At 41.4% G+C, this 15,385-nt stretch overlaps 1 protein-coding gene across 1 annotated transcript; it reads right to left on the reverse strand.

Annotated features, from left to right (window-relative positions):
• Window positions 1-2,782: 2,782 nt before the first annotated feature.
• COQ7 (coenzyme Q7, hydroxylase) lies at window positions 2,783-15,385 on the reverse strand. The gene is made up of 6 exons (XM_061152927.1): window positions 15,226-15,385; window positions 8,959-9,137; window positions 7,706-7,820; window positions 6,750-6,889; window positions 6,021-6,089; window positions 2,783-3,006 (listed from the first exon to the last, which is right to left on the reverse strand). Exons 1-6 carry the CDS (start codon window positions 15,296-15,298, stop codon window positions 2,929-2,931), a joined length of 654 nt encoding a protein of 217 aa, XP_061008910.1. The 5' UTR covers window positions 15,299-15,385; the 3' UTR covers window positions 2,783-2,928.

A 15,385-nucleotide genomic window follows, 5' to 3' on the forward strand; every position in this document is an offset into this window, starting at 1 on the left:
ATTTCTTCCAAGTTGTCCATTTTATTGGCATAGAGCTGCTGGTAGCGGTCTCTTATGATCCTTTGTATTTCAGTGTTGTCTGTTATGATCTCTCCATTTTCATTTCTAATTTTGTTAATTTGGTTCTTCTCCCTTTGTTTCTTAATGAGTCTTGCTAACGGTTTGTCAATTTTATTTTTTCAAAAAACCAGCTTTTAGCTTTGTTGATTTTTGCTATGGTCTCTTTAGTTTCTTTTGCATTTATTTCTGCCCTAATTTTTAAGATTTCTTTCCTTCTACTTACCCTGGGGTTCTTCATTTCTTCCTTCTCTAGTTGCTTTAGGTGTGGAGTCAGGTTATTTATTTGACATTTTTCTTGTTTCTTGATGTAAGCCTGTAATGCTATGAACCCTCCCCTTAGCACTGCTTTTACAGTGTCCCATTGGTTTTGGGTTGTTGTGTTTTCATTTTCATTCATTTCTATGCATATTTTGATTTTTTTAAATTTCTTCTATGATTTGTTGGTTATTCAGAAGCATGTTATTTAGCCTCCATGTGTTTGAATTTTTAACAATTTTTTCCCTGTAATTGAGATCTAATCTTACTGCACTGTGGCCAGAAAAGATGACTGGAATGCTTTCAATTTTTTTGAATTTACCAAGACCAGATTTACGGCACAGGATGTGATATATTCTGGAGAAGGTTCCATGTGCACTTGAGAAAAAGGTGAAGTTGATTGTTTTGGGGTGAAATGTCCTATAGATATCAATTAGGTCTAGCTGGTCCATTGTGTCATTTAAGGTTTGTGTTTCTTTGTTAATTTTCTGTTTAGTTGATCTATCCAAAGTTGTGAGTGGGGTATTAAAGTCTCCCACTATTATTGTGTTGCTATTAATTTCCTCTTTCATACTTGTTAGCGTTTGCCTTACATATTGCAGTGCTCCTATGTTGGGTGCATATATATTTATAATTGTTATATCTTCTTCTTGGATTGATTCTTTGGTCATTATGTAGTGTCCTTCTTTGTCTCTTTTCACAGCCTTTATTTGAAAGTCTATTTTATCTGATATGAGTATTGCGACTCCTGCTTTCTTTTGTTCTCCATTTGCGTGAAATATTTTTTTCCAGCCCTTCACTTTTAGTCTGTATGTGTCTCTTGTTTTGAGATGGGTCTCTTGTAGACAGCATATATAGGGGTCTTGTTTTTGTATCCATTCAGCCAGTCTTGGTCTTTTGGTTGGGGCATTCAACCCATTTACATTTAAGGTAATTATTGATAGGTATGGTCCCGTTGCCATTTACTTTGTTCTTTTGGGTTCACATTTATACAACCTTTCTGTGTTTCCTGTCTAGGGAAGATCCTTTAGCATTTGTTGAAGAGCTGGTTTGGTGGTGCTGAATTCTCTCAGCTTTTGCTTGTCTGTAAAGCTTTTGAATTCTCCTTCATGTCTGAATGAGATCCTTGCTGGGTACAGTAATCTAGGTTGTAGGTTAGTCTCTTTCATTACTTTAAGTATGTCCTGCCATTCCCTTCTGGCCTTCCTCCCCTCCTTTTTAATGGGCACGTACTGTGTACTAGGAACTAGAAAAGATGTTCAGCCCTCAATAAACTCATTGTCTTTATAGGAAAGACATAAAATGCATATTTATAAAATAACAGGGCTGGTGCACTGGGACGACCCAGAGGGATGGGATGGGGAGGGAGGTGGGAGGGGGGTTCAGGATGGGGAATACACGTAAATCCATGACTGATTCATGTCAATGTATGGCAAAAACCACTACAATATTGTAAAGTAATTAGCCTCCAACTAATAAAAATAAATGAAAAAAATAAATAAATAAAATAAAATAATGGAGACAGGCAACAACTGAGTAGAAACTTGGCCTTTCAACAGACATCTGTTTGTAACCTAGTGCAAGAATTTAGAATTCAGTTGTCTTCAACCCTTCTCTCCCATGTTTAATTTATTGCAATTAGTACCAGAAGACTGATTCACTTGCTCACATAAGATTAAATGCATGTTTGGTTTAGGAAAAAAGAGAGGTTATAGAGGACTAGTCCAAACTTATCCCAGTGTTGCTGTCCTTCAAAACAGGACGCCCTGAAGCAAGGTGGTGATTAAACACAGGGTGCTAGGCAAGAGGCAGAGGCCCAAAGACATGATTCTTCACCACAAGAAGCTGACAATCTAGTCTAGGGGTTCCCAGCCCTGACTCAGCCTAGAATCACCTGGGCACTTTCGAAACCATTGTGATCCTGGGCTCCCCACTAATGAAGTCAGAATTTTTGGTTCACAGTCTGAAAAATTCTAAAATGGTCTTCAGGAACCCTAATGTGCAGCCAGAGAAGAGAACCACTGATCTAGGTTTTTTCCCACAAATTATTTAAAATTTGTAAATCATAAAGGACTTCAACAAAGTATGAAAATTATAGTTCATTTTGTTCCATTTTTTAGGGAAATGATTGTAATTCAACTTCACAAATAACCCACAATTTAGTATATTCTCTGATGGGAGTAACCTGCCCTCAACCCACATTTCACAATAAAAACTTCAGTCTTCTGCTTACCTGATGGGCTAGACAGTCTTGCTTTGTTAATTTTAAACATCACTGTTTTAAATTACTTTGTGTTACCAGTAAACTCATTTTTTTTTCTCTTGAAGATATGTTACTTTCTTAATGATTCATACTTGTTGCTTTAGAACAAAATTTATAGACCAAATGAGAACCAGCTTCATTTGCTGTAATCTGAACACATCTGGTAAACTGTCAGCCTTATGGCCATGAAGCAGCACAGAGAACAACCAAAACTGGAGAGTTTTATTAATGAAAAAACCTCTCATAATTTATTAACAAATTCACAGAACAATAACTGTACATTTCCTTTTCTGCCACTGTCACCTGTTAAATTACTATTATTCTTATGCACAAGGAAAAGTGGACATACTTTAAAGTCTTTCTGATAAATATATCGCCACTCTGCATCCAGCCTGGATAACGCTCTTCAGAACAGCATATGCTGGAGCCTGTTAAAAAAAAAACAACAGTAAGCAAACCAAAGAAATCCGTTCTATGTTCACCTTCCATTGTAAGGTACAAGTCTAGCATGGCAGGGTTGGGACTTCTCTGGGTAAGTAATAAGATCTAAGAAATTATTTTAACAGGGGGAAAAAAAATCCTTTCCAAAGATTGGAATACCTTTGCTACAGCCAAAACATCTGACCCAACCAGCTTCTCACCAGAAAGAGGGAATGTGCTGGGGAATAGGATAAGGAAGCAAGAAATGATTCCCAGTTGGAGCAAGGCATTTACTTGCTTTCTGTCAAGCAGTTCTGTTAACGCCCAATTGTGAATATGACTGGTGATGGAACTAATGTCCAATGCTGTAAAGAACAATATTTCATAGGAACCTGGAATGTTAGGTCCATGAATCAAGGTAAATTGGAAGTGGTTAAACAGGAGATAGCAAGAGTGAACATTGACATTTTAGGAATCAGTGAACTAAAATGGACTGGAATGGGTGAATTTAACTCAGATGACCATTATATCTACTACTGTGGGCAAGAATCCCTTAGAAGAAATGGAGTAGCCCTCATAGTCAATAAAAGAGTCTGAAATGTAGTACTTGGATGCAATCTCAAAAACGACAGAATGATCTCTCTTCATTTCCAAGGTAAACCATTCAGTATCACAGTAATCCAAGCCTATGCCCAATCACTAATGCTGAAAAAGCTGAAGTTTAACGGTTCTATGAAGACCTACAAGACCTTGTAGAACTAAACCAAAAAAGATGTCCTTTTCTTCATAGGAGACTGGAATTCAAAAGTAGGAAGTCAAGAGATACCTAGGGTAACAGGCAAATTTGGCCTGGGAGTACAAAATGAAATAGGGCAAAGGCTAACAGAGTTTTGCCAAGAGAATGCACTGGTCATAGCAAACACTCTCTTGCAACACAAGAGAAGACTCTACACATGGACATCACCAGATGCTCAATACCAAAATCAGACTGATTATATTTTTTGCAGTTGAGGATGGAGAAGCTCTACACAGTCTACAAAAACAAGACCAGGAGCTGACTGTGGCTCAGATTATGAACTCCTTATTGCAGATTTCAGACTTAAACTGAAGAAAGTAGGAAAACCACTAGACCATTCAGATATGACCTAAATCAGTGCAAAGAAATAGAAGAAAACAATAGAATGGGAAAGTCCAGAGATCTCTTCAAGAAAATTAGAGATATTAAGGGAACATTTCATGCAAAGATGGACACAATAAAGGACAGAGATGATATGAACCTAACAGAAGCAGAAGAGGTTAAGAAGAGGTGGCAAGAATACACACAAGAACTGTACAAAAAAGATCTTCACAACCCAGATAATCACGATGGTGTGATCACCCACCTAGAACCAGACATCCTGGAATGTGAAGTCAAGTGGGCCTTAGGAAGCATCACTATGAACAAAGCTAGTGGAGGTGATGGAATTCCAGTTGAGCTATTTCAAATTCTAAAAGATGATGCGACTAAAGTGCTCTACTCAATATGCCAGCAAATTTGGGAAACTCAGCAGTGGCCACAGAACTGGAAAAGCTCAGTTTTCATTCCAATCTCAAAGGAACACAATGCCAAAGAATGTTCAAACTACCACACAATTGCACTTATCTCACACACTAGCAAAGTAATGCTCAAAATTCACCAAGCCAGGCTTCAACAGTACATGAACCAAGAACTTCCAGATGTTCAAGCTGGATTAAGAAATGGCAGAGGAACCAGAGATCAAATTGCCAACATCCTTTGGATCATAGAAAAAGCAAGAGAGTTCCAGAAAAACATCTACGTCTGCTTTACTGACTTACACCAAAGCCTTTGGCTATGTGGATCACAACAAAATGTGGATGATTTTTCAAGAGTTAGGAATACCAGACCACTTTACCTGCCTCCTAAGAAATCTGTATGCAGGTCAGGAAGAAACAGTTAGAACCAGACAAGGAACACGGACTGGTTCCAATATGGGAAAGGAGTACGTCAAGGCTGTATATTGTCACCCTGATTAATTAACTTAAATGCAGAGTACATCATGCGAAATGCGGGACTGGATGAAGCACAAGCTGAAATCAAGATTGCTGGGAGAAACATCAAAAACCTCAGATACAAAGATGACACCACCCTTATGGCAGAAAGTGAAGAAGAACTAAAGAGCCTCTTGATGAAAGTGAAAGAGGAGAGTGAAAAAGCTGGCTTAAAACTCAACATTCAGAAAACTAAGATCACAGCATCTGGTTCCATCACTTCATGGCAAATAGATGGGGAAACAATAACAGACTTTATTTTGGGGGGCTCCAAAATCACTGCAGATGGCGAGTGCAGCCATGATATTGAAAGATGCTTGCTCCTTGGAAGAAAAGCTATGACCAACCTACACAGCATATTAAAAAGCAGAGACATTACTTTGCCAACAAAGGTCCGTCTAGTCAAAGCTATGGTTTTTCCAGTAGTCATGTATGGATGTGAGAGTTGGACTATAAAGAAAGCTGAGCACCAAAGAATTGATGCTTTTGAACTGTGGTGTTGGAGAAGACTCTTGAGAGTCTCTTGGACTGTAAAGAGATCCAACCAGTCAATGCTAAAGAAATCAGTCCTAAACATTCACTGGCAGGACTGATGCTGAAGATGAAACTCCCAGTGCTTTGGCCAGGTGGTGTGAAGAACGACTCCTTGGAGAAGACCCTCATGCTGGGAAAGATTGAAGGCAGCAGTCGAAAAGGGGAAGACAGAGGATGAGATGGCTGGATGGCATCACCGACTCAACAGACCTGAGTTGAGCAATCTCTGGGAGTTGGTGATGCACAGGGAAGCCTGGTATGCTGTAGTCCATGGGGTTGCAAAGAATTGGACACAACTGAGTGACTGAACTGAACTGACGGATATGGGTTCTGTTTCTCTGACGGTCGTTTTATAACTTTCTGGAAACAGAAACGTTCCTGTCCCTCAACCTTCCAAATAAAGTACCACCACAAGCAAACAGTAAAGATGGGTCCCCACCAGTTCTGCGTCATGTTCAAGGCCTATGTCATGGTGCTCAAGCTCTTCATCCCGAAATTTCCTGATCACCTGGTTAAATAAAAAGAAAGTGAAACAAGTCAGCCTTCCAACTCCCCACTGTTCTGACTTACTTTGGTGGCCAAAGCCTCATATTACCAGCTAAGACACAGGTAGGCAGACTTTTCCTGCAAAGGCCCAGAGGCAGTACTTCAGGTTTCTTGGGCTGTAAAGTCCCTGTCATGATGACTCAACTCTGCCACCCTAGAGGGGACTAGAGCCATGGACATGCAGACAAATAAGTGCAGCTGTGTTCCAGAAAAACTTATTTACAGAGACAGGTGGGTGGCCACTGACTTAAAACAAAAAAATTAAACAGTTCTCTTATTTTCTGTACAAAATTTCTGAGGATACTTATTTATTATTCTGAGGATACTCATTTACTTAACATGAAGGATCTGTGCTCATGGTCTTTGCTCAGGATCTAACAATGATCCAGAGGCAGACAGAATACAGGTGTGGGCTCAGGAAACACGGGTTTCAGTCCCAGCTCCGCCCGAGCATGTGACATGGCCCACAGCTGCCTCAGTTTGCACGCCTTTCAAACGAGCTGCTGCCCTAGGTCTCCAAGGCAGTGCTAGTCCCCAACACCCAACTTTGGTCCTCTTATCAAACTGCATATCTGCCCTTCCCCCTGCCCCTGGCAGACCCTTCCAGAGCATGGTCAGATACCTGCAGAAGCTCCTCGTATTTTTCAGGCTCCTTCTCCATCAGCGTCCTGATCTGGTTGTTGTAGTGGTGTGCGATGGACTCTTCCACGGCCACCGTGCAGGCCATGGCGCCCTCCTTCCCAAGCAGGGCAGTTCCAGCGCCTGGAATGGTCAGATCCAGGAGGTAAAGGGTTGACACCACTGGGGATGGAGACCAGGTCAGGGTTTGTCACCTGGCACCCTGGGGCTGGGTAATTCCTTGTGGGGGAGTGTCCTGAACGTGGTAGGATGTTTAGCTGGATCCCTGACCTTTACCCACTAGGTGCCTGTGGCATCCGCAGTTGCAACAACCAAAACTGTCTTTAGATGTTGCCAAGTGTCCTCAGGAGCAACCTGCCATCCTTGAAAACCACGGTACCAGATGACAGTGTGGTGATTCAAACTGAATCACACAGTAAGAATGTTCTTCTCTCAGTGCTTTTTCTAACCTTCTGATTATGGCAGGAGCGAGTCTTCACTGGGGTTTCTTGGTTCTTCTGTATCACTGACTCTCCCTTTTTCTTTTGGCTGTGCCTCAGGGCTTGTGGGATCTTCGTTCCCCACCTAGGCTGGAACCTGGGCCCTCAGCAATGAAAGCGCTGAGTCCTAACCACTGAACTGCCAGGGAATTCCCTGACTCTTTTTAAGAGTGAGCAGATCCCAAGTTTAGAACCTTCATTAGGGAACTTCATCTGGCCACAGTCAAATTACTCTAGCCTTTTTCCTCTCTGTTGTAGTTATTTTCAATGTATCTTCTATTTATAAAAGTACTGATTTTAAGGTTTTATCTTAATTTAAGCAAAAAAAAAATCAATTTAACTTTAGAATATGAATTATAAGGTTGTAAGAGGACATAACAAGAACTGTAGAGGGGTTATTTACTGATTCAATCCTCCCAGATCCCTAGGCTCACACAGGCTCTCCCAGATAGACACGTACCCAGTGCAAACCCCACCACGTTCCAAAAGGGCATCAGAATGGTTGGCCGCACCCTGAATGCAACCATCAACTCATTGAACTTTTTCAAGTGGTCCTTTTCTTGATCCCACATTTTCTGTAAGAAACATAAGAACAAAGACATTTCAGAGAGACCACCTGCTACATAATAAGGAAGCCACATGCCCTGTTCATGTCGGTAAAGGAAGCACAATGGGGAGAATGATGAGAACTGCTACCTCCCCCAGTCCCCTTGAATCATAGAAGGAAAAGCCCTAAACATCAGATTATGGGGAAGAGAGACAGCAAACCAAGAGAAGTGTCTGTTATCTCCATCCCAGACAAGCAGACTACGAACCGCAGAGCTGGCCAAAGTTGCTCAAATTCACAGTGCACCCCCAAAGACATGAGATGTGTAGCCTATTTCAAACTTAGGAGGGCAGAATATTACCTTTTATATGATGTCCTTTCAGACAGCCAGAAATATATCATTTACATCAAAGGAAAAAGGAAGAATGATCATAAGAGCTAACACTTAAAAGAGTATGTCCCATAGCCAGGTACTGTCAAATAGCTTACATACATATTTGACTTCATCTGCACAACTGCTTTGTGAAAGACAAACTGTTATTATCCTCACTATACAGATGAAGGAAGTGAGGCACAGAGAGGTTAAGTAACTTGCCCAAGTACTCAGAGCAGGCAATTTAACTTGTGCTAAGTGTCTAAAACATGCCAGGCATGGTATTAGCTGCTCTACACCAGCTCATTTATTCTTCACCAAAATGATGTTGTGTCAGCTCCTTTTGCAGACACAGAACACGTCACGTGACTTCCTCAAGCTCACACAGGTAGGAGGTGGGAGAGGGCGGGAATGTGAACTTCGGTCTGTGTGACTATGAAGCCCAGGCCTGTCCAATCTGCCTCTCAGCCTATAATATAAAATATCTCCACTGGGGTCTACTAGGGGTGGGACCACAAGGTCTTACAACTGTTGCTTTGAGTGAATGCAATGACTCTTAATCCTTTTTATTGCCCCGCCCCATGAAATTTTAATACTATAGGTAGACTGTATATTTGTTTATGTACTATAAATCTGTTTATGTCTGTCTGCACTTTATAAAAAAGAATAATATGCTTTTTACTCCTCCACCCCCACCCCATAACCAATTTTCCTTCTCTTGGGGACAACAGTACCTCCCTTGACAATGGATGACCCAGTGTGATTCATTACTGAGAGATCAAGAGGTGCCCACCTGAATGACCGGTCCGACGCTTGTCCGACCCAGGATGGCCATCTGCCCTGCATAGATGCGGTTCGCTCCATATTCACCTGCATGATCCACCCGGATTATTCGATCCACAGCTTCCCTATTGATGTTGTCTAAGGTCATTCTTGAACTGCAAAATCTGACACTGATTCTTCTTCCGTAAGCTGCAATGCAAGTGTTTATTCTCCATTACTCTTGGGTAAAATTGAGACGTTTCCTTTCATAGAAGAAAGAGGCATCTTACAGCAGAGGTCACAAAAAAGCTCCCCATAGGTTGGGGATGCCTACAAATGTACTCTGTTTAACCTGTAGTGATTTGTGGCTTTGTTTTTTAAATTTCTTATTTTGTGTTGGGGTACAGCCGATTATCAAAAAATGTGATAGTTTCAGGCGAACAGGGAAGGGACTCAGCCATACATATACACGTATCCATTCTCCCCGAAACGGCCCTCCCATCCAGGCTGCCACATAACATTGAGCAGAGTTCCATGTGCCATACAGTAGGTCCTTGTTGGTTATCCATTTTAAATACAGCAGTGTGTAGTTTTGTTTTGTAAAGTAAATTAGTTACCAGTATTTAAAGGAGAGAAGATCTAACTGAAGATCTGGAGCCTGACTTCACTTGAAGTGTATGATGATCTAGAGACACCAATGGCGTCTTCTTCCTAGGCAGCTAACACGGCCGCTGTCTCTGGATGGGCATGGTTCCCCAGTTCACACACCTGCTTCTTTTCCAACTCTGGCTGCGCACAATCCCTAGGGGGCTCTCAGAATCATGGATGCTCCTCCCCAGTTGATCCCTGGGAGATGATGCTTTTAAAAAGTTCTGTGCACAAATGTTCTCTGCAGCCAAGGTTAAGAACCATAGATTTAATTTCTCTTATTAAAAGTATCTGTGCCGGTGAGCATCAGACTTTAAGAATTTGGTCTAGTGCTTACGTTTCATCTCATTCTGGTACTTGATTCAACTGAACTCTTCTTGCTTTCTTTTTTTTTTTTCCAATTTTTATTTTTTTATTTTTTTTTGTTTTTGTCTCTTCTTGCTTTCAAAATGTAAATTCTTCAGGATAGATTAGATTTTGTCTAATCTCCAAATAGTTAACACCTTGACTATAATCTCTGAGGCTTGTATTAGAGCATTCCCAAAGTTCTCTCCCCTAAGAGAACAGTTTTATAACACGTTTAGATGTATAAGGTGTTAACTTATTTTGCAGATATGGAAGTAAAGACTTAGACCTTTTAGTTGGTAATGTGAACTCTGGCTGTATTGATACCATTTTGAGATGTGCTTCATGGCTCTTATGTATGACTACCTACCTGTCTAGTAGATACCTTTCATTTAGGCTAAGGAACACCCACAAAATGTGTAGAAAAGTTTCATTCTCATACATCTATAGCCTTTTTTTCTTTTTCCATTAAAAAAGGCTTGAGTGCTTTGGACACAAAGTGATGGGGTAGGCCTGATAAAGTCTGAGATAGTTCTGTGTTTGAACTTTTCAGGCTGAGGATTTTAAATGCCTCACTCTAGACAAAGGAGCAGTGGATATGGGGGTCTGAAGCATGGTGTCCCAACTTTGATCCATTCTTCCACAGAACCTGCTTCATCTCACTGAGCATGCCTGACTTAACTGGCTGGATTCCACGTTCTGCCAGGTGTAAGGTACCACTCAGATCTATGTCATCAGACAGCAGATCACTGTGGTCCATGGCCTTTTGTTTTGTTTTGGCCATGCTGCATGCAGGATCTTAGTTCCCCTACTAGGCATTGAACCTGCGCCCCCTGCAGCGGAAGTGCAGTCTTAACTGCAGGACTGCCAGGGAAGTCCCTCCATGACCATGTTTCTATGTGGAGAACAACTGGAGACACTGGACAAAGTCAAGGTAACCTGTGCCAAGTTTTTCCTCCAAGTCCAAGGCCTAGCCTCCTTGTAGAAAGATCAGGTTCAAAAGTTAAAATTAAAAATGATGAGATGGGACTTTCCCTGTTGGTCCAGTGGCTAGGAATCTGTCTGCGAATGCAGGGGACATGGGTTCGATTTCTGGTTCTGAAAAATCCCATACACCACAGGGCAACTAAGCCTGTGTGTCACAACTACTGAACCTGTACTCTAGAGCCAAGTCACAACTACCGAAGCCCACCCGCCTACAGCTTGTGTTCCATAACAAGAGAAGCCACTGCAATGAGAAGCCCTCGAACCGCAACAGAGAGCAGACCCGACTCGCTGCAGTTAGAGGAAGCCTGTGCAAAGCAAGAAACCCAGGGCAGCCATAAATAAATAAGTAGCAAGATGACTCTATTTCTTAAAATAATCTTGTTTGCTTGTTCTTTCATTTTGTTACTCCCACCACAAAATGTGTTAATAAGAAAGAACTTTTAAAATAAGCAATACTCCTTTCTTTTTTTTTGGCCAAGCTGAGTGGCTTGTGGGATCTTAATTCCCAGACCAGGGACTGAACCATTGAACTGGGCCCTCAGCAGTGAAAGTGCCAAGTTCTAACCATTGGATCATCAGGAAATTCCTCAATATTAATTTTTAAGAAATCATTTACTGAGAAATAGCAAAGGATTGAGTGCATAAGATGAGCCTGAGTTCAAACACACAGCTGACTTTTGACAGGTAGAGTTAGAATTCTATTAAAAACATATTTGATTTTTCCCTAGCACTGCAACACTTTTCCAGATTCAGGCACCTAATAAACACTTTTTGAGGTACGTGTGGAGGGTGAGGTAACCTAATATTCGCCATCTCTATCTTGTCACAATCTCTGTGAGGTGGCTTTAAAAAGTATCAGATGGATGCTTGGATGCTTTGTAGATTGCAAAAATATTGTTTAAACGGTCATACTATCCAGAGTAATCTACAGATTTAATGTAACCCCTATCAAATCACACATGACATTTTTCACAGAACTAGAACAAATAATCCTGAAATCTGTATGGAACCATGAAGCTCAGAATTACCAAAGCAAGCTTGGGAAAAAAGAACAAAGCTGGAAGAATAACCCTCCCTGATTTCAGACAATACTCCAAAGCTCCAGTAATCAAAACAGTAGCACTGGCACAAAAACAGACAAATGGATCAATAGAACAGAATAAAGCCCAGAAATAAATCACACACCTATAATTGGAAAAGACATATGCACCCCAATGTTCACAGCAGACTACAACAGCCAAGAGATGGAAGCAACCTAAATATCCACTGACAGATGAATGGACAAAGAAGATGTGGTCTATCTACACACACACAACACACACAGAAATAATGCCATTTGCAGCAACATGCATGGATCTAGAGATTATCATACTAAATGAAGGCACTGAAACACAAATACCAGGTGATACCACTTATGTGTGGAATCTAAAATGAGAACTAAGAAGTTTACAAAAGAACTTATTTAAGAAACAGATTCACAGACATAGAAAACAAGTTTTTGGTTACCAAAAGGGAAATGAGGTGGGGGAGGGATAAATTAAGAGTTTGGAATTAACAGATACAAACTACTATATGTAAAATAAATAAGGCAGTCCAGTGGTTAAAACTGTGCCTTCAATTGCAGGCAGCATGGGTTTGAACTCTGCTCAGGGAGCTAGGATCCCACTTTCCTCACAGCCAAAAACCAAAACATAAGACAGAAACAATATTGCAACAAATTCAATAAAGACATAAAAAAGGTCCACATCAAAGACGTTTTTTAAAAGAATAGATAAACAAGGTCCTACTATATAGCACAGGAAACTATATTCAATATCTAGTAATAAGCCATAATGGAAAAGAAAAAAAAGTATGAGATGGACCATAGACAGAACACAGAACTAGAATCATAAAATACCTATCTTGTCTCTAACACAGACTTTTTAACAATTCCAAATTGCCATTTATTACATATAAAATTGGGAACAATCTGGTTATTTCCTTTTTTGGAGAAACACAATAATAAAACCTTTCTTATTATCACGACAATAAAAAGATACACAGGACGCAGAGTAACTATAAATGAAAAAGAATGAAGGAGCATTAAAATTCATCTTCAACAATCCTGAGTTTTGCCTGTACTGTCACACACTTTAAAACTGAGAAATAATAAAATTGAGGCCCATTGCTAAAAGCTCTCAAGTGCATCATTTTATATTCGTAATTTCCTAAAATGTGAAACATATACCAGTGATGGCACCTAGGATATTTCAAGTCATATATGAAAAGATCTTAAGTGGCTATGATGTTTTTTAGTTAATAATTATTCTCTTCCATACACACATACAGAAACCTGTATGCAAGTCAAGAAGCAACAGTTAGAACTGGACATGGAATAACAGACTGTTTCCAAATTGGGAAAGGAGTATGTCAAGGCTTTATATTGTCACCCTGCTCATTTAACTTAAATGCAGAGTACATCATGTGAAATGCAGGGCTGGATGAAACACAAGCTGGAATCAAGATTGCCAGGAGAAATATCAATAAACTCAGATACGCAGATGACACCACCCTTCTGGCAGAAATCGAAGAACTAAAGAGCCTCTTGATGAAAGTGAAAGAAAAGAGTGAAAAAGCTGGCTTAAAACTCAACATTCAGAAAACTAAGATCATGGCATCTGGTCCCGTCACTTCATGGCAAACAGAAGAGAAACATTATTTTCTTGGGCTCCAAAATCACTGCAGATGCTGACTGCAGCCCTGAAATTAAAAGACACTTGCTCCTTGGAAGAAAAGCTATGACCAACCTAGATAGCATATTAAAAAGCAGAGAAGTTATTCTGCCAACAAAGGTCTGTCTAGTCAAAGCTATGGTTTTTCCAGTGGTCATGTATGGATGTGAGAGTTGGACTATAAAGGACGCTGAGCACGGAAGAATCAATGCTTTTGAACTGTGGTGTTGGAGAAGACTCTTGAGAGTCTCTTGGATTTCAAGCAGATCCAACCAGTCAATCCTAAAGGAAATCAGTCCTGAATATTCACTGGAAGGACAGATGCTGAAGCTGAAACTCCAATTCTTTGGCCATGTGATGTGAAGAACTGACTCACTGGAAAAGACCCTGACACTGGGAAAGATTGAAGGCAGGAGGACAAGGGAAAGACAGAGGATGAGATGGTCGGATGGCTTCACTGACTCTACAGACAGGAGTCTGAGCAAGCTCCCAGAATTGGTGATGGACGAAGCCTGGTGTGCTGCAGTCCATGGGGTCGCAAAGAGTCGCACACACGACTGAGCAACTTAACTGATTCTCTTCCAACTCTTTTGATTTTATCAAGGAGACTGTCTCAGTTTACAGCTGACATATCTTAAAATCTTCCTAACACTTGTTAATTTTCCTTTCTTAAGAGAAAAAAGTTGGTCTTGAGTTCAAACCTTGGTAGACAAGAGTATTTAATACAATAACTTGTTTTCAGCGTACTTTTATGATTTTTTTCTTGGGACAAGAGATACTGGTTTTCCGTTTACCTAGGGATCTAGATTCCAATGTTCTAATTTTAAAAAGGAATACGGTTTAGGGATATTAAAAAAAAAAAACTCTAGTAATATCAGTGGTAAAATATCAGTGGTATTGTTATAAAGCAAAAATCCTGACGGTGGTACACGAATGGTTTAACTTTGAGAAAATGACCTCACAGTTTTCTGAGGCAGTTCGGATAAATGAGGAAAAGACGAGTCAGAATCTAAGCCCAATCCTCCCTACTCCAATTCGATGCTCCTTCCAACATTCCGGTGCTTCTCTAACTTGCAAATGCACACGAGTCATTCCAAGGGCTTGTTAAGATCCGGTAGGTTAGGGGAGCGATCTGAGAATCTGCGCTTCTACCAAGCTCTGGAGTGGGGCGGGCGTATGGGAGGAAGCCCACGCTGCCGGTCGTAGGGCCACCTACAAGGCCATAAGCGAAAGCTACAAGGACCACCCACCCCCGCACCAGAACACTAAACTTTCAAGATTGCCAACTCTTCTCAGCCCGGAACCCCTACCACACCTGCCATGACGTCACAGATCAGGCGTGAAATTACGTCATTGCCCCCAAACGCACTGACGCCCAATGGGCTCGCCAGAACGTCACAGCGGAAAACCCACCCCCTTTCGGTCCGGCGGGCCCCGCGGCCGATTACACGCCTCGCGCCGCTTTTCCAGCCGCTCAGTCGCCCTCCGTCGCAGCCCTGTGACGTGTGAACGTCTACCCGCCCCGTGACCTCTCCGACCTAAGCCTAAGGAGAAAATTCCTGGGCTCCTCAGCCCCGCGCGCGATCGCGTTCAGGCCTCCCCTTTACCTGAGAGGGGCTGCAGGGCGCTTGTGCGCAGTCGCCACAGGCAGCAAGCCGCCGCCGCCCGGACACAACTCATTGCCGCGGAAGCAGCACTACTACTCTTTGAACGGAGCGGGCCAACGGTGCCCTTGGCGCAGACTGATGACGCACGGCCGACGTAAGG

This window comes from Dama dama, chromosome 10, assembly GCF_033118175.1.
Source record: "Dama dama isolate Ldn47 chromosome 10, ASM3311817v1, whole genome shotgun sequence".
In the NCBI taxonomy this organism is placed as follows: Eukaryota; Metazoa; Chordata; class Mammalia; order Artiodactyla; family Cervidae; genus Dama; species Dama dama.

What these genes read in the sequence shown, in the direction of transcription:
- COQ7 (XM_061152927.1), bottom strand. Translation starts at nt 15,298, where the DNA reads ATGAGTTGTGTCCGGGCGGCGGCGGCTTGCTGCCTGTGGCGACTGCGC. An exon ending in CGCCCTGCAGCCCCTCTCAG is followed by an intron (nt 9,138 to 15,225) that starts GTAAAGGGGAGG and finishes CTTGCATTGCAG; the next exon opens with CTTACGGAAGAAGAATCAGT. An exon ending in AATACGAGGAGCTTCTGCAG is followed by an intron (nt 6,090 to 6,749) that starts GTATCTGACCAT and finishes TTATTTAACCAG; the next exon opens with GTGATCAGGAAATTTCGGGA.